The following is a 20175-nucleotide window of genomic DNA, read 5'->3' as shown; positions in this document are numbered from 1 at the left end:
GCCTGGTTCCACTGACGTGCTAGACATTCTTGCAAGGTACGCATTTGAAGTCTTGCATAAGGCACAATGAAGATGCATGATGCCATCATGCCTATGAGTTGCATGAACACTCTTGCTGGAAGAAAGTGTTGGATTTGAAATTTTGTGATAAGAGCTTGCATATTGGCTATCCTGGCTGGGATGGGATATGCTAGGGCTGTGGAGGTGTTTATGATGGCTCCTAGATACTGATGTATATGAGAGTGTTGGAGATGAGATTTGGGATAGTTGATTGTGAATCCCAAGTTGTGTAAGATTTGGATGGTTTGGTGAGTGTGTAGAACACATTTGTTGAATGACTTGGCTTGTATTAGCCAGTTGTCTAGATACGGGAAGACATGAATTTGTTGTCTTCTGAGATGTGCTGCTACTACTGCCAGACATTTCGTGAATACTCTGGGCGCGGTTGTTACCCCGAATGGAAGGACTGTAAACTGGTAGTGTTGTCCGTCCACCACAAACCTTAGATACTTCCTGTGGGCAGGATGTATGGGAATGTGGAAGTAGGCGTCCTTGAGATCTAGTGTGGCAAGGAAATCGCCTTGTTGCAGTAGTGGGAGCACTTGTTGAAGAGTGATCATATGGAAATGATCTGAGTTTATATACAGATTTAGGGGGTCTGAGGTAGAGTATTGGTCTTAGAGTCCCGTCCTTCTTGGGGATTAGGAAGTAGAGTGAATATACCCCTGTACCCTGATGTTCTAAGGGAACTGGTTCTATTGCGTGTTTTTGAAGCAATGAGAGAACCTCTTGTTTGAGGAGCGTAAGATGGTCTGGTGACATGGAACGCTGTATTGGTGGTATATGTGTGGGGGGGGGTGGGGGGGGGTAGTTGTGAGTTCCAGGCAGTAACCATACTGGATAATTTGTCTTACCCACTTGTCTGTTGTGATGAAGTTCCAGACAGGTAAGAACTGTTTAAGTCTTCCCCCGACTGGAGTGGAATGGTCTGGGGGAAGTGGAGGAAAGTCACTGTTTTGTGGCAGGGGAGGTAAGAGTGTTGTTATTACCTCGACCTCGCCCCTTGTTGTTGTTTCCTCTGTATCCGCCTCTAAAATATCCTCTCCTGGGGGATGTTTGTGTAGCGGCTTTGAATGTAGAGGAGGTGTCCGCTCCCATATTTTTGGAGGCTCCTCTGTAGAAGGAGCGCCGAAAGGAGCCACGTGTTAGTGGAGACTGTAACGCTCCCATGGACTTAGCAGTCTCGATGTCCTTCATTTTTTCAAGTGCAGTGTCTAATGCTGGCCAAATAGCTGTTCCTGGTTGAATGGCTGATTAAGTATGGTAGTTTGTACCTCTGGCTTACAGCCTGAAATGCGTAGCCAGGCATGTCGTCTAAGGAGCACACTGGTGTTAATTGCTCTAGAGGCGGTGTCTGCGGCGTCAAGCGAACATTTGACGCATTTGAAATAAGTTTTCCCTCCTGGATAAGGTCATTTGCCTGGGTTTTATATTGCTCTGACAGATGTTGTAATAGATTCTCCAACTAGTCGTAGTGTGCCCTGTCATAGCGTGCTAGTAGGGCTTGGGTGTTGGCAATACGCCAATGATTAGCAGCTTGTGCTGCTACTCTTTTGCCAGAGGCTTCTAACAGTTTGGATTCTTTGTCTGGGGGTGGCGTATCGCCTGTGGTTTGGGAGTTGGCGCGTTTATTAGCATTGGTAACGACCAAAGAATCCAAAGGGAGCTGCCCTTTGATGTAATTAGGATCTTCAGGGGCAGGCCTATATTTCTTTTCTATACTCGGGTTAAGAACCCTGGTACGGACAGGGGCTTTAAATACCTCCGGGCGTGTTTTATGACTCCTTTAATGATAGGCAGAATTTGTACAGACTTTTGAGATTGTTCAAAAGTATCTAATAGGAAGTCTTCCTCTGGTGCGTCGGAGTGCATTGTGACGCCGTGGTAAAGTGCCGCTCTATTTAATAATTGGCCAAACCCCAGGTGATCGTCTGGAGGCGATGGTTTGGAGGGATATGGCTGAGGGTCAGGCATGTCTGGTAGAGGGAATGTATATGACCACTAGAGACCTCAGGTAAAGGCCTGAGGAAGGAACCAGAGGTAGTAGGGCACTAGAAGACGGCCAGGTAGAGGGAATGCCCAATCATCAAGCGGTGAGGTATCTGGATCCGTGAACACATCATTAGGGTCACCCCCACCCCCTAGGTCATCATCATCATCCTGTAGAGGTGGTGTATGTGATGGAGAGGGTATAGGTAAGGGTGGTGTAGGCAGAGGAGGTGGGTTAGAAGGCAGTATAGGAGAGGAAGGGGGCATAGTCGATGTTGCAGAGTCCTTCCTGTTTATAGGAACTGGGGCAGGTGGTGTGTCCAGTTTCCGTTTTTTAGGTCTCGCGAGCCAAAGGCTCGAAGAGACATTTTATATGTGGGCTCCCAAAAGTGCTACCAGGCCAGCCTAGAGCTACAGTGCATGTGCGCGGGCGCACGCACCACTTTTACTTTCATTTTCACGGCCGCTTTGATCGCGATCACTTTCACTTTCGCGCGGCCGCTTAGCTGCGTAGATCCAGCCTCCTCTGCCGGCACACCCACTATTTGGCTCGTATGAGCATACAATTATTCATTTTAGCGCAGTATAATTTTCAATTACATTAAAGAATCATTATCATTATTACACACCCATCCCCTTTCTACACATACAGCTTTCCAGCAGAACCCCAAGCCACCTGGCTCCTCCTACCCCTAAGATTGTGATTCTCAGTTTCATTGTGAGGCTCACAAGGCATAATACTGAGCCAAACCGCTACCCTCTAAGCACTACACAGCAGCATATATTATTAATACACTTAACCAAATTCCTGAACTCGCATCCATAGCAGGCGCGCAACACCCATTGGACTCAAAGGGCTTCAGCCCCCCCCCCCCCTGCGTCGTGTGTGCCACCTTCCCGGGCAAAAAAGCAGCCGCACCCGAGCACTTCACAGGTCTTTAAAAGACCATTTGCATGTTAATGAGGCCTCGCTGTTGTTTCACCCCTTCTAAGAGCCCCTGCAGCTCCACTCTGCCTATTGCTTAAAGTTCAGCCACCCCCCCGAAATTTGGCTCTAGTTGCGCCTCTGATCCACAGTGTATATGGACCTTCATTTACGCTCTGCTCCTTACTGACGTCCGTAGCGGACGATAGCCGTACAGGGATATGGTGACTGGCATTCTCAGAATCTTGTTTTAATTAAGTAGTTCACTCCTTTCCAACTTAATAATATGACGAATAACTAAAACTATCTTTTTCACATTTTAGATCAATAGTTTGTGCCATTTACGGTATTATATCACTAAGAAATGTGAGCAAATTACACAATGATTCTGCGCTCGGTACTCGTTATGTGACGTTTTGTTGCTAAAGCATGTTCCAAATTTGAATAAAGTGATAGGAATTGGTGTCCTTTGTTTATGTCTACTTTCAAAGCACTCACATGAGGATTTTGTAAATAAGTACAGCTGACTTCGAATTGGGTTTTCGGTCTTCCGCAAGAGGCGGGGGTTGGCTCTTGTTAATGTGGCGTGATTGCGTTCCAGTGTGAACAGAGGATTGGCAACCCTTTTCTCTGTTGTTCCTTGCTGTCCATCTGGTTCTCCTCTGCATCATGACTCCCACTATCTATGTAGTGCATCACGGCTGCGACCGAACTGGTAATGCCCCAACTACTTTAATCTTACCTTGAATGTGTGACTCAACTTGGTTGTACATTTCTTTTAATCTCACACGGCCCCTAACCCCACACGTGGGCCACAGCTTCTATTTGCAATCACGTGTTCCTTATTTTCCAATGGAGCACTCCATAGGAATGTAAAGTTTTGCAGAGCGTTTTATTATCTCACTCCGCTCGCAATTTACTTAATATAGCGGTGTTAAATCTCCACAAGGGCATTAGTACCAATTTACGTTATACCACAGCTGTTTCACTGATTTATAACTTTAAAAATACAGCTTTGTTGTAACTCAGCTGAAATGCGACAGCCACAGCTAATTATTGAAGTCACCCTATTGTAATGTTTCTGTGATTTCATTTGCCAGACTTTCTTCTCCTGTAAGCCATCTGCCCAACACACCCATCCCCCAACCCTTATATCCCATTCACCTTTTTGCAAAATCAGCTCCACGCCTTTGGAGCAAATTGCATAAGTACAGCATTACATTACACATGGTCACCTACATTTGATTTATCTATGTATTTCAGAGCACTGCCAAAGGCCATTTTGGTCAAAAAAATCCTTCTCCTTTCTGTATGTAAATTGGATTTGAGTGCCCTCAAAAATAAACCTATAAAGGTTGCAGGACAAGGGGCAGCAGGAAAAAAATGCAGCTTTGTTCTTAGCTGGAACGCGACAGACGCAAATAATAATTAAACCGACCTTTTTGTTTCATTTTTTCAAATTTTATTTGCCAAACGCTCCTTTCATGAAAAGCAAGGGCAGCTATAAAATATTTTAAGGAAACTTCAGGCAATTACATTACGAGATTTAAAAGACGAGTCAATAGACAAATGTGAAAATGTACACCAAACCAAACAAAAGACATGCACAAAACTTCTCATTTCATGGCGAGCTGTGCTGGCAAGAGTTTTTGCTGGAACAAATTTAGGTGGAGAATCATTTTTTTGGGAAATATATTAACTGTTTTAAGCAATTGAAAATCGTATTACTGCTCAAGCATCCGGGACATTTTTACATTGGGACATCATTTCACCTAAACTTTTGAGGGCAGGGACTAAACATTTGCACATCATATTTGACATAGCTATCTATATGTTGTATTTTTGCAAGGGGGTGGTGAGACTGGACGTACACTAATAAAGAGAAGAGCACTAGTCCACGGACACCATCATATAAACTGTACACGTGTATCAACTGATAGGCAAGTATGGATGAAATTAACTCCCTCTTCTGCCACTGTGCCCCCCGCTTTCACCGCCGTGCGTCATTCTGCCGCGGTGCCCCCCTCTTTCTCTGCTTTGCCTCCCTATTCTGCTGCTGTGCCACCCTCTTCTACCGCTATGCCACCCTCTTCTTCTGATGTGCCACCCTCTTCTGCCTCTGTGCCTCCCTCTTGCACCACTGTGCCTCTCTCTTGCACCACTGTGCCTCTCTCTTGTATCACTATGCCTCCCTCTTGCATCGCTGTGCCACCCTCTTCTGCCACTGTGCCTCCCTTTTGCACCACTGTGCCTCTCTTGCACCACTATGCCTCCCTCTTGCAACGCTGTGCCGCCCTCTTCTGCCACTGTGCCACCCTCTTCTGCCGCTGTGCCACCCTCTTCTGCCGCTGTGCCTCCCTCTTCTGCCGCTGTGCCTCCCTCTTCTGCCGCTGTGCCTCTCTTCTGCCGCTGTGCCTCTCTTCTGCCGCTGTGCCTCTCTCTTCTGCCGCTGTGCCACCCTCTTCTGCCGCTGTGCCACCCTCTTCTGCCGCTGTGCCACCCTCTTCTGCCGCTGTGCCACCCTCTTCTGCCGCTGTGCCACCCTCTTCTAACGCTGTGCCTCTCTGCTGCCGCTGTGCCTCTCTCTTCTGCCGCTGTGCCTCTCTTTTGCCACTGTTCCTGCCTCTTTTGCCGCTGTGCCTTCCTCTTTTGCCGCTGTGCCTTCCTCTTTTGCCGCTGTGCCTTCCTCTTTTGCCGCTGTGCCTTCCTCTTTTGCCGCTGTGCCTTCCTCTTTTGCCGCTGTGCCTCCCTCTTCTGCCGCTGTGCCTCCCTCTTTTGCAACTGTGTCTCCTTCTTGCACCACCATTGATTACAAACCCCACAGCTGTTGGTGCCTGTGTGAAGGGGAAAGGGGACAGAGTACCTGCACTTCTATATTTCCAGTTTAAGGACTGGGAACAGTTGGCGTTCATTATTCACACAGTTCCACCCCACGCAATTCAACTCCACACATTTCCAATCCACACCACATAATGTAACACCAAACCACATAATTCAATTCAACAACACAATTACACAACACACCACATACTTTAAATACACTACAGAATTCCACAGCATGCCCCAAAATTCAACAGCACATCACATAATTAAACTCCACTGCATACCACTCAATACCGCAAAATAATTTTCCACATAATTACAGTCCATAGCACACAGTCCCACTCCATGCAATTCCAATACACCAAATACCGGGTTCTTAGAAGATTGTGAGACACCTTTAGTACGCCAATTTGGTAAGTTTATTTTGTCACGGTCTTGCAGAAAATACACTGCAGGAGACAATGTTCTTATGCACGTTTCCTCTTTTCAGTATGCAACGTGATTCACAAGGAGACAAGATATCAAGTTACGGTCTTACGTACTATTAAGCGTTCTCTGGCCAACTTACATTTTCGGTAAGCCTTGAGTTATATTTTTTGCACACATCGGATCATTTTTATTGATTATGGTTATGGTACAGACGGGACTCATGAGCGTTTTCTCCTTGTCCTTTTAAGTATAACGGTCAGCAGGCAAACAGGGGAACGGCCATTAATTTTCACTAGTACTTTGGGTTTACAAGTGCCTACCTAGATTCTGCATACCACTAATTAATTGGTAAGCTTTACATAGTATTTACTCTTGGTTTGTGTTTAAGCAATGGCATGGCGGTAGCTAGTGTGCTTATGAACGTTGTATATTCTTTGTATTATATAGGGTTCCTTGGTTGTACCAGTCGCTCCGAGTTACGGGGCAGTTAACATATGCGCACGGGCAGTGGACCCGACTAGAGTTTTTTCGTACATTGCAGTGGAGGTACAGAGTTTAGTCGTTTCCTGGGGATTCACTAATTGCATTTTTAGGTCTCGCTGCTTAGATCCAGCCTCCTCTGCCGGCACACCCACTATTTTCATTGAATCACCTTCAACGCCACTTGTTGCTTCTTACTTTCCTGCCCTTTCTCCTCTACCTTCCTCTCTTTTTAATCTGCCTTCACCGTATATTCTTTGCTCTCCTCCCTTCCTTCTTTACAACCTTCCTTACTTTTTTCATCCTTCCTTCATCCGCTTTCTCGTCTATGCCTTCCATTCTTAACCTTCCTTATTTTCCCTACTTACCTACTTTACTTCATTCCTTTTTATAACTTACGTATCGACCCTGCCTGCATTTTTTTCTGTGCCATGCTCCTTTTCTTACCTCTTGTCCATGCTGACAAAGTTCCTATGTCTTCTCATTCTCTCTTCTCCCCATTAGTTTCTTAAGCTCTCCTTCCTTCATGCCAATTTATCGTCCTTACTTGCTCCTGTGGTATTTGTTTCTCTATCATTGCCTTTCGTGATCCTCTCTTCCTCGCTTCCTTCCTCCTGTACCCTTTGTGCTTTGTTCTGATTGGGTAAGTTGTGTCCTCTACTACTCCCTGATGCTCCCGGGACTGTTTCTCACCTCACTCCCATTTAGTTAATTAATTATTTGTGCAGCAGGAATGTGCTTTTGGGCAGCTTGAGTCATTGTTTGTGCTTCATGCACTATTATTTTTTTATTTATTGTAATTTCATTTAACCATTCTAATATGGGCATCTGCTCTGTTAGAAATGCAAACTAAAACCGGCCGTTTGCATCGAGACCCATGCACAGGTATTTGCACACTAATGAACACACATCATGAGACACTGACTGCCATCTTGGAATGGGGTTTATTTAATAAAAAACACAATTCCAAGATTGCCAGCCGGGCGTGAGCATGCTTCTTGATGCAGGCAAATAGCGAGCGAACCTATCACGGAGGGAAACACGAATGTTAATCGGAAGCCCCGCAAATGTCACTGTCGTGTTTTCTCATCGTGTAATAAAGAAACGCCAAGAAGAGCCGTAGGGATGAGCAATGTGAGTCTTTGACGATATCTGGCGATGCAAACTGGGGCGAACGTTGAAATATTATCCTTAAAAGGATTGGCTTTAATGTTATGAGATATGATTCACTGCAGACGTTCACGCATATAAAAAGTGATATTTTCAGGCAGCTTATATCAGCGCCGAAATGTCAAGTCAGAGCTTCTTTTGTGTACCTCCTCTGGATCTTTTATGCTCCTATATTTAAATTACTCACTCCTGCGCTCTCTCTTTCTGTTGTCTTTTTTCTCATCTAGCCAGTCCTCCTCTTCACTAGGTTTCCTACTTATGTTCCACTTTCATTTTCATTGACCGCCATTGTCTCTGTGCCACAAAATGACTACTCCCCCATGTTTTCCCACTGCTCCTCTACATATTGTTCTGTTTTGCTCCTGAAGCAGGCATACACCAAGGCTTCTTGGCGCTAAGGGATATTTAACAGTACAACAGACTTTACTCACCCCCTCTAAACATTACTAAAAAGCCAGATTTTCAGAGTGTGCTCACTTCTGCCCGGAATTCCTAATTTCACAGCGGAAACTCAGGGTTTCGTTTTTAATCTTCAGCAACTCCACACCTATCGAGTTACTGGTACACCTGGCACTATCATGGGTGGGGTGGGGAGGGTCAAAGTTACCAGTTATATATATGGGCACTAGTAATGAGAAGACTGCCACCCTATAAGATTTTAGTTTACCGAACTTAAGACCAGGGATGGAAAACATCACCTCATTTTTGAAGGCTAAACTATGGGTTATTCCATATTTAAACCTGTGGCATGTATAACTCTGTGTGCCAAGTTCATGGCTTTCAGGCACACGTATTTTATGAATGGATGCCAGAGGAATTTACGAAGCAAGGCTAATATATTGTCATCGTTTTCAGGCCCACAATCAGGTCGATTGCTGCATCTTTGAACCAACTGTAGTTTTCTTTTAGATCTCGCTCAGACGAAGCCAAGTACATGTTATTTCCATAATCTAACTGTGACTAAACTCAGGCCCTTACGGCCACAGTATGAAATGCAGGTTAAGGCAGGACAGGATTATTTCAAACATTTAGAGATAGAAAAAAATGTGCTTTTATCATTAATTACAGCACATCAAAGGAAAATGTATGAAAATATGAACAGCCAGATTTTGTACAGATTTAGATGGAGTTTTTGTTTTTTTACATTAACGCGGGTCAAATAGTGATGCATCCTGGTGAATATTCCAGGATAGTCAAGAGAATTTGGTGAGATTTCATTTTCCTGTGTCAAAAATCACCATGCACCACAGAATCAAAGCGACTTCGGGGCAGGTGGGTCATTAAATACAGATCGCGCCACTTGTCCTCATAGCCGCCTACGGCAGCAGCATACCTAAACAAGCATTTGCAATGCAATAGTTCTCGCATTTGCAAAAGTTTAAGCTATTGGCATTGTTCATGACAATGCCTTTTTTATCTATTTTATAAAACAAACACATAAATAAATGCCATTATCATTTACAATGCCAATAGCTAGTGTTGCATTATTATTAGCAATGCGAACTGCTCACACTTTTATAATGCGAGACCTATTGCATTGCAAATGCTTGTTTTACATGGCACCGCGTTGACATGTCCAGTCTTTGGGTTAATATAAATCTTTTTCTGCCTTGGGTCGATGGGATCTGGATGAAAAAGTTCTTGTTCCTCGGGAACAGTCTTTGGTGCAGATTTGTTCGGTTCCGATCGAGGTTTTAGCTTTAGGAGGTGTATGAGAGTCCTTAGCCGTTGGTTTCTGTGCCGATGATGGTTTCGGAGCCGAAGTTGTATCTTTAGGCTTGGGAACCTTCGGTGGCAGTTTATCTATTGGCCTTGGTGTTTTCGGGGCCAAAGGCGTCGGAGCAGATTTTGGTGCCGAGTGGTCTTTTGTCTTCGGTGCCGGTTGAACAATGACATGCGATTTGCTCGGTCCTGAGCTACAGAAGGCTTATGTTTCTTCGGAGCCGAGGCGGGGCTTCTGAAGGATGTTTTCGGTCTCGACTGGGGCCAGCAGGCGAAGTCTTGACCAATGCCTTTGGTTTTGGAGGGGTTGGGGCAGGGGCAGTAGTACTCACACGTTGCCCAGGAGTGATGGGGTCATCCGAGTCGTCTGCTTCGGAAATGATTTGTAGGTCATCTGAATCTTCTTCTGGGACATTGGGCCTTCATCAAAGATGTCCTCTGGTTCCGGAGCTGTTTTCTGTGCCATGATGTGTCTTCGAGCCCTTCGATCTCGAATGTTTTTTTTGGATCGAAAGGATGCACAGGCTGGACAACTGGACTCGTCGTGTTCAGGTGATAGGCACAGGTTGCAGACTTTGTGGTGGTCACTGTGCGGAAATTTTGCTCCACACTGGGGGCATTTTTTGAAAGGCGTCCTTTTCATGAGACGTAGGCCTCACGCCGTGGATAGGCCCAGCGGCCCGCGTCGACGTCCAGAATCGAGCCAATGAAATCGATGTCGAGAATGAAGGTGCTTCGATGTTTTGTGGAAGTTTTGCGCTTCGAAAAGCTTGGAATTGAGATTTCCAACCGAAGCGGAAAAGTTGCATCCGAACCCAATGGCGGAAAAAAACAATCTAACGATGGAGTGGATGCCCATGCGCACTGTCATCCAAGGGAGGAGTCACCTATCTCGTGACCACAAAGACTTCTTCCGAAGACAACAACCTGCAAGCATCCAAGCCCAACATCAGATGGCGATCTACTATCCTAGTGTGTGATCTGCAGCTCATATGCCTCGAACATATGAATTCGTATCAAATGTTCCCATAGCAGGTAAAAATAAAGTTGGGAAGAAAGAAGCTAGTCTCACTGAGGGGGAAAACTGCATAGTTTGTTAAAGGTAGCCAGGCTGGCGCAATACAGTGACGGTTGAAAGATCATTCACTGTACAGCTTAGGCATGCAAAAAATCACAAACTGAACCTGCATTCCAGTGAATTTACCAGTGCTGGTGAAAATGAACGAAAACCACTAAAAAACACTAGAACGACAAAGTAACTTGCTCGTCCCAAAATCTAGAAGGTGCAAGCATTAAGAATGGCATACAGGAGAGAAGGGAAAACAATATAAATAGAAAATTTAATTACATTGCGCAGAGAAACATGGTCTAGATTCATTATACATTGCGTATTACCCTGCAAAGGTATGGATGGGCTTTATGTAATAAAATGTACAATCCATCGGACTATAGATTGTTTAGATTTTACTAAGCCTGTGCAGGTGGAGACCGCTTCATAGTTAATAGTTTCTATACCACCCAATCCCTTTGGATTCATCCAAATGAAAATGGAGTGTTTCCCCATCGGAGTAGGAAGAATTTCTGTCGTGAAAGACAGATTTAGAAATTCAGAGTTTAGGGATGTGGCACACCTTAAGATATGATTTTCACAGGCTCCTTCACAGCAACACATCCAGAATCACAGCACTACCGGGTCACTGGTAGAGTGGAGGGGAAATGGGTACTCATTAGACTTAGGAGTGCACAAATCGGAGAATGCTTACCTGCTCAGAGCTGGGCTTCAGAGGGACGAACTGCAATGTAGCACAGTCGCAGTTCTCTCGTAGGGCACTGTCGGACAGGATGAAGCGGAGCTCTGAAAGATTCTGTACACAGACCTGGATGTACTTCCTGCAGAGGGGAAAAGAAAACTATTATCTAATGAGATGGACTGTCCAATGCATTCCTTTCAATCACTCCATAAGAGAGAGCATTTTATCCAAGGGTCGTTGCTTCGCCTGGGAATGGCCTCCCCTTTGTCACATCACCTGGCAATGTGAGTTCCTCCACACACAGTAGACATTCATAATCTTGGGACTCACCAGGAATTGCTCCTGAATCCCCACTGCACCCCTCCCCTTCGTCGCATCACCTGGCAATGAGAGATCCTTCTGGAAATCACCAGGCATTGCTCCCGAATCCCCACTGCACTCCTCCCCTTCGTGGTATCACCTGGCAATGGGAGCTCCTCCTGGGTATCACCAGGCATTGCCCTTGAATCCCCACTGCACCCCTCCCCTTCGTTACATCACCTGGCAACGCAAGCTCCTTCTGGGAATCACCAGGCATTGCTCCCGAATCCCCACTGCACCCCTCCCCTTTGTCCCATAACCTGGCAATGGGAGCTCCTTTTGGACATCACCAGGCATTGCTCCCGAATCCCCACTGCACTCCTCCCCTTCATCGCATCACCTGGCAATGTGAGCGTTGCTATTGAATCCTCACTGCACCCCTCCCCTTCGTCGCATCACCTGGCAATGAGAGATCCTTCTGGGAATCACCAGGCATTGCTCCTGAATCCCCATTGAACCCTTTGCTGAGTCGCATCACCTGGCAATGCGAGCTCCTTCTGGAAATCACCAGGCATTGCTCCTGAATCCCCACTGGACCCCTCCCCTTCGTCGCATCACCTGTCAATGCGAGCTCCTTCTGTGTATCACTAGGCATTGCCCTTGAATCCCCACTGCACCCCTCCCCTTTGTCCCATAACCTGGCAATGGGAGCTCCTTCCGGACATCACTAGGCATTGCCCTTGAATCCCCACTGCATCCCTCCCCTTCATCGCATCACCTGGCAATGTGAGCATTGCTCTTGAATCCTCACTGCACCCCTCCCCTTCGTCGCATCACCTGGCAATGAGAGATCCTTCTGGAAATCACCAAGCATTGCTCCTGAATCCCCACTGCACCCCTCCCCATCGTCGCATCACCTGGCAATGGGAGCTCCTCCTGGGAATCACCAGGCATTGCTCCTGAATCCCCATTGAACCCTTCGATGAGTCGCATCACCTGGCAATGCGAGCTCCTTCTGGAAATCACCAGGCATTGCTCCTGAATCCCCACTGCACCCCTCCCCTTCGTCGCATCACCTGTCAATGCGAGCTCCTTCTGGGAATCACCAGGCATTGCTCCTGAATCCCCATTGAACCCTTCGATGAGTCGCATCACCTGGCAATGCGAGCTCCTTCTGGAAATCACCAGGCATTGCTCCTGAATCCCCACTGCACCCCTCCCCTTCGTCGCATCACCTGTCAATGCGAGCTCCTTCTGGGAATCACCAGGCATTGCTTCTGAATGCCCATTGAACCCTTCGCTGAGTCGCATCACCTGGCAATGCGAGCTCCTTCTGGGTATCACCAGGCATTGCTTCTGAATGCCCATTGAACCCTTCGCTGAGTCGCATCACCTGGCAATGCGAGCTCCTTCTGGAAATCAACAGGCATTGCTTCTGAATGCCCATTGAACCCTTCGCTGAGTCGCATCACCTGGCAATGCGAGCTCCTTCTGGGTATCACCAGGCATTGCTTCTGAATCCCCATTGAACCCTTCGCTGAGTCGCATCACCTGGCAATGCAAGCTCCTTCTGGGTATCACTAGGCATTGCTTCTGAATGCCCATTGAACCCTTCGCTGAGTCGCATCACCTGGCAATGCGAGCTCTTTCTGGGTATCACCAGGCATTGCACCTGAATCTCCATTGAACCCTCCCCTTCGTCGCATCACCTGGCAATGCGAGATCCTTCTGGGTATCACCAGGCATTGCACCTGAATCCCCATTGTACCCTTCGCTGAGTCGCATCACCTGGCAATGCGAGCTCCTTCTGGAAATCAACAGGCATTGCTTCTGAATGCCCATTGAACCCTTCGCTGAGTCGCATCACCTGGCAATGCGAGCTCCTTCTGGAAATCAATAGGCATTGCTTCTGAATGCCCATTGAACCCTTCGCTGAGTCGCATCACCTGGCAATGCGAGCTCCTTCTGGGTATCACCAGGCATTGCTTCTGAATCCCCATTGAACCCTTCGCTGAGTCGCATCACCTGGCAATGCGAGCTCCTTCTGGGTATCACCAGGCATTGCTTCTGAATCCCCATTGAACCCTTCGCTGAGTCGCATCACCTGGCAATGCGAGCTCCTTCTGGAAATCAACAGGCATTGCTTCTGAATGCCCATTGAACCCTCCCCTGAGTCGCATCACCTGGCAATGCGAGCTCCTTCTGGAAATCACCAGGCATTGCACCTGAATCTCCATTGTACCCTCCCCTTCGTCGCATCACCTGTCAATGCGAGCTCCTTCTGTGTATCACCAGGCATTGCTTCTGAATCCCCATTGAACCCTTCGCTGAGTCGCATCACCTGGCAATGCGAGCTCCTTCTGGGTATCACCAGGCATTGCACCTGAATCTCCATTGTACCCTCCCCTTCGTCGCATCACCTGGCAATGCGAGATCCTTCTGGGTATCACCAGGCATTGCACCTGAATCCCCATTGTACCCTCCCCTTCGTCGCATCACCTGGCAATGCGAGCTCCTTCTGGGTATCACCAGGCATTGCTTCTGAATCCCCATTGAACCCTTCGCTGAGTCGCATCACCTGGCAATGCGAGCTCCTTCTGGAAATCAACAGGCATTGCTTCTGAATGCCCATTGAACCCTCCCCTGAGTCGCATCACCTGGCAATGCGAGCTCCTTCTGGAAATCAACAGGCATTGCTTCTGAATGCCCATTGAACCCTCCCCTGAGTCGCATCACCTGGCAATGCGAGCTCCTTCTGGGTATCAGCAGGCATTGCACCTGAATCTCCATTGTACCCTCCCCTTCGTCGCATCACCTGGCAATGCGAGATCCTTCTGGGTATCACCAGGCATTGCACTTGAATCCCCATTGTACCCCTCCCCTTCGTCGCATCACCTGGCAATGCGAGCATTGCTCCTGAATCCCCACTGCACTACTCCCCTTCGTCACATCACCTGGCAATGTGAGCTCCTTCTGGGTATCACCAGGCATTGCACCTGAATCTCCATTGTACCCTCCCCTTCGTCGCATCACCCGGCAATGCGAGATCCTTCTGGGTATCACCAGGCATTGCACTTGAATCCCCATTGTACCCCTCCCCTTCGTCGCATCACCTGGCAATGCGAGCTCCTTCTGGGAATCACCAGGCATTGCTTCTGAATGCCCATTGTAGCTTCACTTTAATGCATCAAATCCTGGGTCTCAAAAGCTCTGGCTCACAGAGGCATGAGGGTCAGATAGCCAGTGAGTTAGATGTGTCCTCCCTCATGCCTCAATCCTTTATGGGGGCATCCAGTCCAAAGGTCTGGATAATTTAAAAAGAATAGTCTCCTAAATCATCAGTAAATTAGAAAATAAAGAGAATGGTCTCCTTAGTCATCACTAAACTCTGGTCACCCTTCTTGACTGTCTTCAGTGTGGTGCATTCTACTAGGTGGGTAAATATGACTGGAATAGGAGTTTAAGAGAGTTTGCCTAAACTGGGTTCTGCTGCTCATGATAAGCAATAACCGACTATGTAGGAAAGTAGGATCTACTTTCCACTTTTTGCTGGTGTCATTCTATTTTCTGACTGGGACCCCACTAATCAGGACCCCAGTCTCTGTGCTTCCTCCCTAAATTGGAACATGGCGAGTATAAAATGTGTGAACAAAGGATCTAAGCCAGACTACAGAACAAATGTCACTAGTGGAAGCCATCTATTACATTGCGGAGCCCTGAAGAAGTCCCTCTGGGACGAAACGCTTCGGCTATTGAATTTTAACCGATCGACTTATCTATATGGAGAGAAAAAAAAAAGTTTAATAAAGAACATTTTGGAATAAAAAGAAATAATCGTGAACCGTAAGTTTTTCAATATGCACACAAAGACTGTTTTGACTCTTATGTTACACTGCTGAGTGAGGAAACGTATTGTATTAATGTTTGATTAGGAAATTTTTCCTGATTTAGGAGTAGAGAGGGCTGTACTCCTTGGTTCCTTGCACTGTTATTTACTCCCCATATAATATATTGTCAGGTGCGGATTGTTATTGCCCCAACACTCAGCTTGTTGTTATAAAAAAAGCTTTCCAGGGTTGTCGAAGACCACTAAAATCACCATAAGGGTTGTCTAGATTAGTGCAGGGTGCCTCACTTACATCAGTGCGCTCCATATACTAAGCCAGCCTCCTACAGACTATCTGCAGTCCCCAAAACTGCAGCCGGCGCAGGAAGGTGGTAAGGGTTACAAAAGCGAACAGTAGATTCAGCAACATCAGTATGGGCTCCTCATGATTAGAATGTTAAATAAAACAGTCTGGACCGCCACTGCATGCCAGCTAAATTGTGCATCACCCAGCAATCTGTCATTTTCGAAATGCCACAGAAGCTGAATTGAGACAAAACACTTAGCAAAAAAGGACTTTTAAGAGATGAGCTAGTGGTTCTTTGGATCAATTCCATCCAGTGATTAAGAGATTATGCAGGATTGGAATGAGCGGTTAATAAACCCAGCTACTGGTAGGACAACTTCTGACTCATCATTGCTTTGGAGGAGGAGGAGGAAGAGGAGTCACCTGGGAAGGTAGTGGAATTTATGACCCTGAGACTTTTATGTATTTCTTCTTCTCGAAGGTTAAACTGATCTGGTTTACCATATGGTCTTGCAGCACGGACTGTATGTATTTGTTTTGCAGTTGTACATAGTGCAAACCTTGCCCACAGGAATTAGAGCTTTTTATAGGAGCACCAGGTTCCATTATAAAAAGTCAGATTATTTTTTTAAGGCACAGAAAAATTAAATGATTTGCCCAGAATCACAGGATGTTGTGCCAAGGTGGGAATTCTAACCTGGTTCTCCAGTTCCAAAGTTGCCAGCTCTGGGCGTTAGGCCCCATCTCCTCTCTTGTTAGTTCAACTAGTCCTTCAGATTGCTTGGGGTTACATTGGCATAAGATATGCTTGGGATGTATTGCACCATCTCTCAAATAGCGGAGGACTTCTGGGTTGCGATAGACAGTCAGGTATAATTTTCATAGTTGTGAAAAATTCCTTCGTGGATTCCGCTGCATCCTATATTTTGCACTGAAGTAGTATTTTTTTTTTAAGAGTCCAGAATGTACTTTTTAAATTGTTTCCTCTGTTCTTTTAAAGCCAATAGATTCTCATCAGTGGGTGTTTTTTTTCTAGATCATTGCAAACTCATTCTCTTAGGTTTTATGTTTCTTAACTTGTCTATTAATCAACTACGGAGTTAATTTAAAAACATTATTTCGACCTGGGAATTCCAGGTCAAACTTATTAATGGAGGGTAGAAGAATAAAACAAGTTCCTTACCTTTGGTAATACTGTTTCTGGTAAATGCCTATCTAACCACACATTCCTCACTTTTTAAATATTCCCCATTCTCCACATTGGATCTAGGAACGTTTCTTACCAGTGGCCCTGCATGCAGCTGGGTGGCACCATGCGGCTCCGCATAGGCTTCGTTCTGCCAGAAAAGGGCCAGAGCTGCGTAAATGCTCCCTTGAGCACCAGCATCAGTTTCATGCTTCACACTTTTCAAACCCTGGAACAACTGTCGGTACCAGTGGGCAGATCTCCAATTTGTGACTATTTATAGAAGGTCAAAAGAGACCGCTCCACAGAACAGGGAGGTGGATCGGCAGTGAGGAATCTATGGAAAGATAGAGTAAAGAGAGCGTAATGAAGGGAAGTAGCTGTTCTTCTGACGGACACTTCTAACCACAGATTCCTCACCTTTAAAATAGCTACCAAAGCAGTATCTTTCTAAGGTGGAGGCTTTGTGGAGTGGGCTGAACAAATGGGTGGAATGCTCTTCCTGTTGGCCCTAGGTGGCAAGACAAGACAGTAGTTCTAAGTGGACGAGTGCGTAGACATGCACCTAGCGGCCTTACAGATGTCAGGAACACGCGCACTCTATGCGCTAAACTAGTGCCTTCCAGACGCTTTTTGTGGTGAATACGTAGCAGACCTTCATGCAGAGGACTATCACCTTATCGGCACAGCCTTTCCTTTCTTCGCCCAAGAGAAACTCACAAAAAAGCTGATATTTATCTTGATAGTCCCAGGCACAATAGATGTAACAGCTTAAAGCTCTTTTGGGGTCCAACTGGTAGAGCCTCTTCTCCTCTTTTGAGGGTTGAGGCAGACAAAACGCTGGATAAGTGATAGATTGTATATCATGGAAAGGAGGTCTGGCTTTCGGTATGAAGGTCGCCCGAATCCTCAGCACTAGCTTGTTCAGCAAATAGGTGGTGTAGGGCAATTGTACTGATGGAGTCTCACTCATGAAACAGGGGGATGTTAATGAAACGAGGAAGACAGTCAGAAGAGCGGCTTTGCATTGGCTCAAAGAAAGTACACATGAGAAATGGCAAGTCCAAGTTAAGATCTGTTGTGGCATCACAAACTGTTTGGGAGGAAATAAGTATGTAAACCATTAATAAACTACATCACAACAGGTGATTTAAACAGAACGACTGGTCTGGCAACAGTAAAAAGGTCAAAAGGGAAGAAGAGTAACCTTTAGTAGTGACAACCGCAATGTCTTGTTGGGCCAAAAACAAAACAAATAGTAAAACATCCAACTGTTTGGCTTGCATAGGGTCTGCCTTGCGGACTCTACACCAAGCAACAAATTCATGCCAGCACCTGACGTAAATGGACTTTGTAGGTCGATGCCTGGCAGCGAGGATGACATCCACAACCTCAGGTGGCAGATAGAACACTACCGCTCACCCTCAATACATGGAGGTGTAGATTTAGCAGGTTCAGGTGCTGAACCGTGTCCTGCTGAGGCAACAGAAGATCCTCCTGAAGTGGTAACGATCTGGGGACAGACGCTCCTGCCCAGCAGTTCAGGGTCCCACTCTTCTGGTCAAAACCAGAACCACTAGGATGGCTTGTGTCCCAGTTGTTCCTGATCTTCAGAACTCTGGGCAAGAGAGGCAGAGTTGGGCAGGCCCACAAGAGGCCTGTGCTCAACTCAGGCCAGAATGCGTCTACTGTCAAGAGTTTTTTACAGAAACTCTAAGGGGCAATTATTTTGATACTGCGCATTTGACGGTGTCAAAGTTCTAGGGAGGGTTCCACCTCTGCTTTCAGAAGACGCCCTGTCCCATCTCGTGAATCAGACACCATTTATGATGTGCTGAAGCTCCATCCAAATCATGTGGTGTAGAGCCTCTTGCCACAGGATCCCAACTCCACCCTGCATGTTGCAGTACCACATGGTGGTGGTGTTGTCCATGTGGCCCACAACTCCATCAGATTGACACTGAGCCGTGTTTCTGCCAGAGGTCAAAGTTCTTTGATCTCTACCTCCCCCAGATGACCTCTCCAAAGCAGCATTGGTGCATCCTTCACCACCACCAGCAGTGGCTGGGGAACGAAGATGGGTCTGCCACTGGTCCAATTATGATCTAGCATGCAAGACCGCATATCGCATGGAGTCACCTCTGAAACTTGGATGGCATCTGACCTGTTGCCTTGGTGCTGGGCCCACTGGTACTTCCAACTCCAATGCAGAGTCTGCATATGCTGCCACCTGGAGTATTCGACAAGCAAGATACAAAAGGCTTACAGGCCAAGAATCCAACGCACTGCACGCATTGCAACAGAGGGAAAACCCTGGACTGCACTGTGTCCAGCATAGCTTCTAAAAAAGGAAGCCTCTGCAAAGCATTCAGAGAATGTCAATGAGATCAGGAGGCTTGCAGCTGTCCAGAGGTGGCCCCCAACGGACCATGACGAGTCTGCCTTCAACAACCAGCAAACAAGGTAGGGGAAAAATGGCATCTCCCACCTCCAAAGATGGCAGCGACCACCACTATCTTTTTCGTGCACAACGAAGGGGCACTGGTGAGGTTGAAGGGGAGCAGGGCAAACTGAAAATGGTCTTGGCTAACCATGAACCATCTGTGATGCTGCAGAATGGTATACAAGAATAATCCTCCTGTAGGTCAAAGACTACCATCCAGTCGCCCGGATTCAGGGCAGTCAGAACCTGTGCCCGGGGTAGCATTTTGAATTTGTCCTTCTATAGCAAGGTATTCAGAGGATGAAGATCCAAGATAGGCTGAAGTCCTCCATTCTTTTTCAGCATGGGAACTAGTCAGAGTAACTTGCCCCTACTTCCGAGTCGGAGACCGTCTTGCTGGCTCCTTTGGGAGTAGAGCTTGCCCCTCTGGCATAACAATGGTGATCCTCTGAGAGCTGTTATGATGGGGGAGAAAAGTTTGGCGGGCAGAAAGAAATGACAGAGCATAGCTGTCAGCGGTCCCATACAAATTGCAACAGTACTAATGTGGTTTATTTAACCCCTTCAGCGCTGCGCGGATTCCCCCGCGGTGCTGAAGGGTTCGAGCGCGGGCGGGGCCATGACGGAACGGTTCCGTCATGAGCACAGCTCAACCGATGCTCATGACGGAACCGTTCCGTCATGAGCATGGAAGGGGTTAATACAATGCCTGTGCAACTTGAGATACATAGGGATGACCTGCAGGAAGGTTAAACAAAGAATTT

At 46.7% G+C, this 20175-nt stretch overlaps 1 protein-coding gene across 3 annotated transcripts in view; it reads right to left on the bottom strand.

Annotated features, from left to right (window-relative positions):
- The window catches only part of TRAPPC10 (trafficking protein particle complex subunit 10), a 584087-nt gene that overhangs the window by 138197 nt on the left and 425715 nt on the right, over nucleotides 1–20175 (bottom strand). For all 3 annotated transcript variants that reach the window (XM_085620787.1, XM_085620788.1, XM_085620789.1), the window contains one exon: nucleotides 11362–11488. In XM_085620787.1, coding sequence (XP_085476913.1) covers nucleotides 11362–11488 — 127 coding nt within the window. The remainder of the gene's footprint in view (nucleotides 1–11361; nucleotides 11489–20175) is intronic.

Source organism: Triturus cristatus, chromosome 8 (genome assembly GCF_964204655.1).
Source record: "Triturus cristatus chromosome 8, aTriCri1.1, whole genome shotgun sequence".
NCBI lineage: Eukaryota > Metazoa > Chordata > Amphibia > Caudata > Salamandridae > Triturus > Triturus cristatus.
This window is presented reverse-complemented; position numbering and strand designations above follow the sequence as displayed.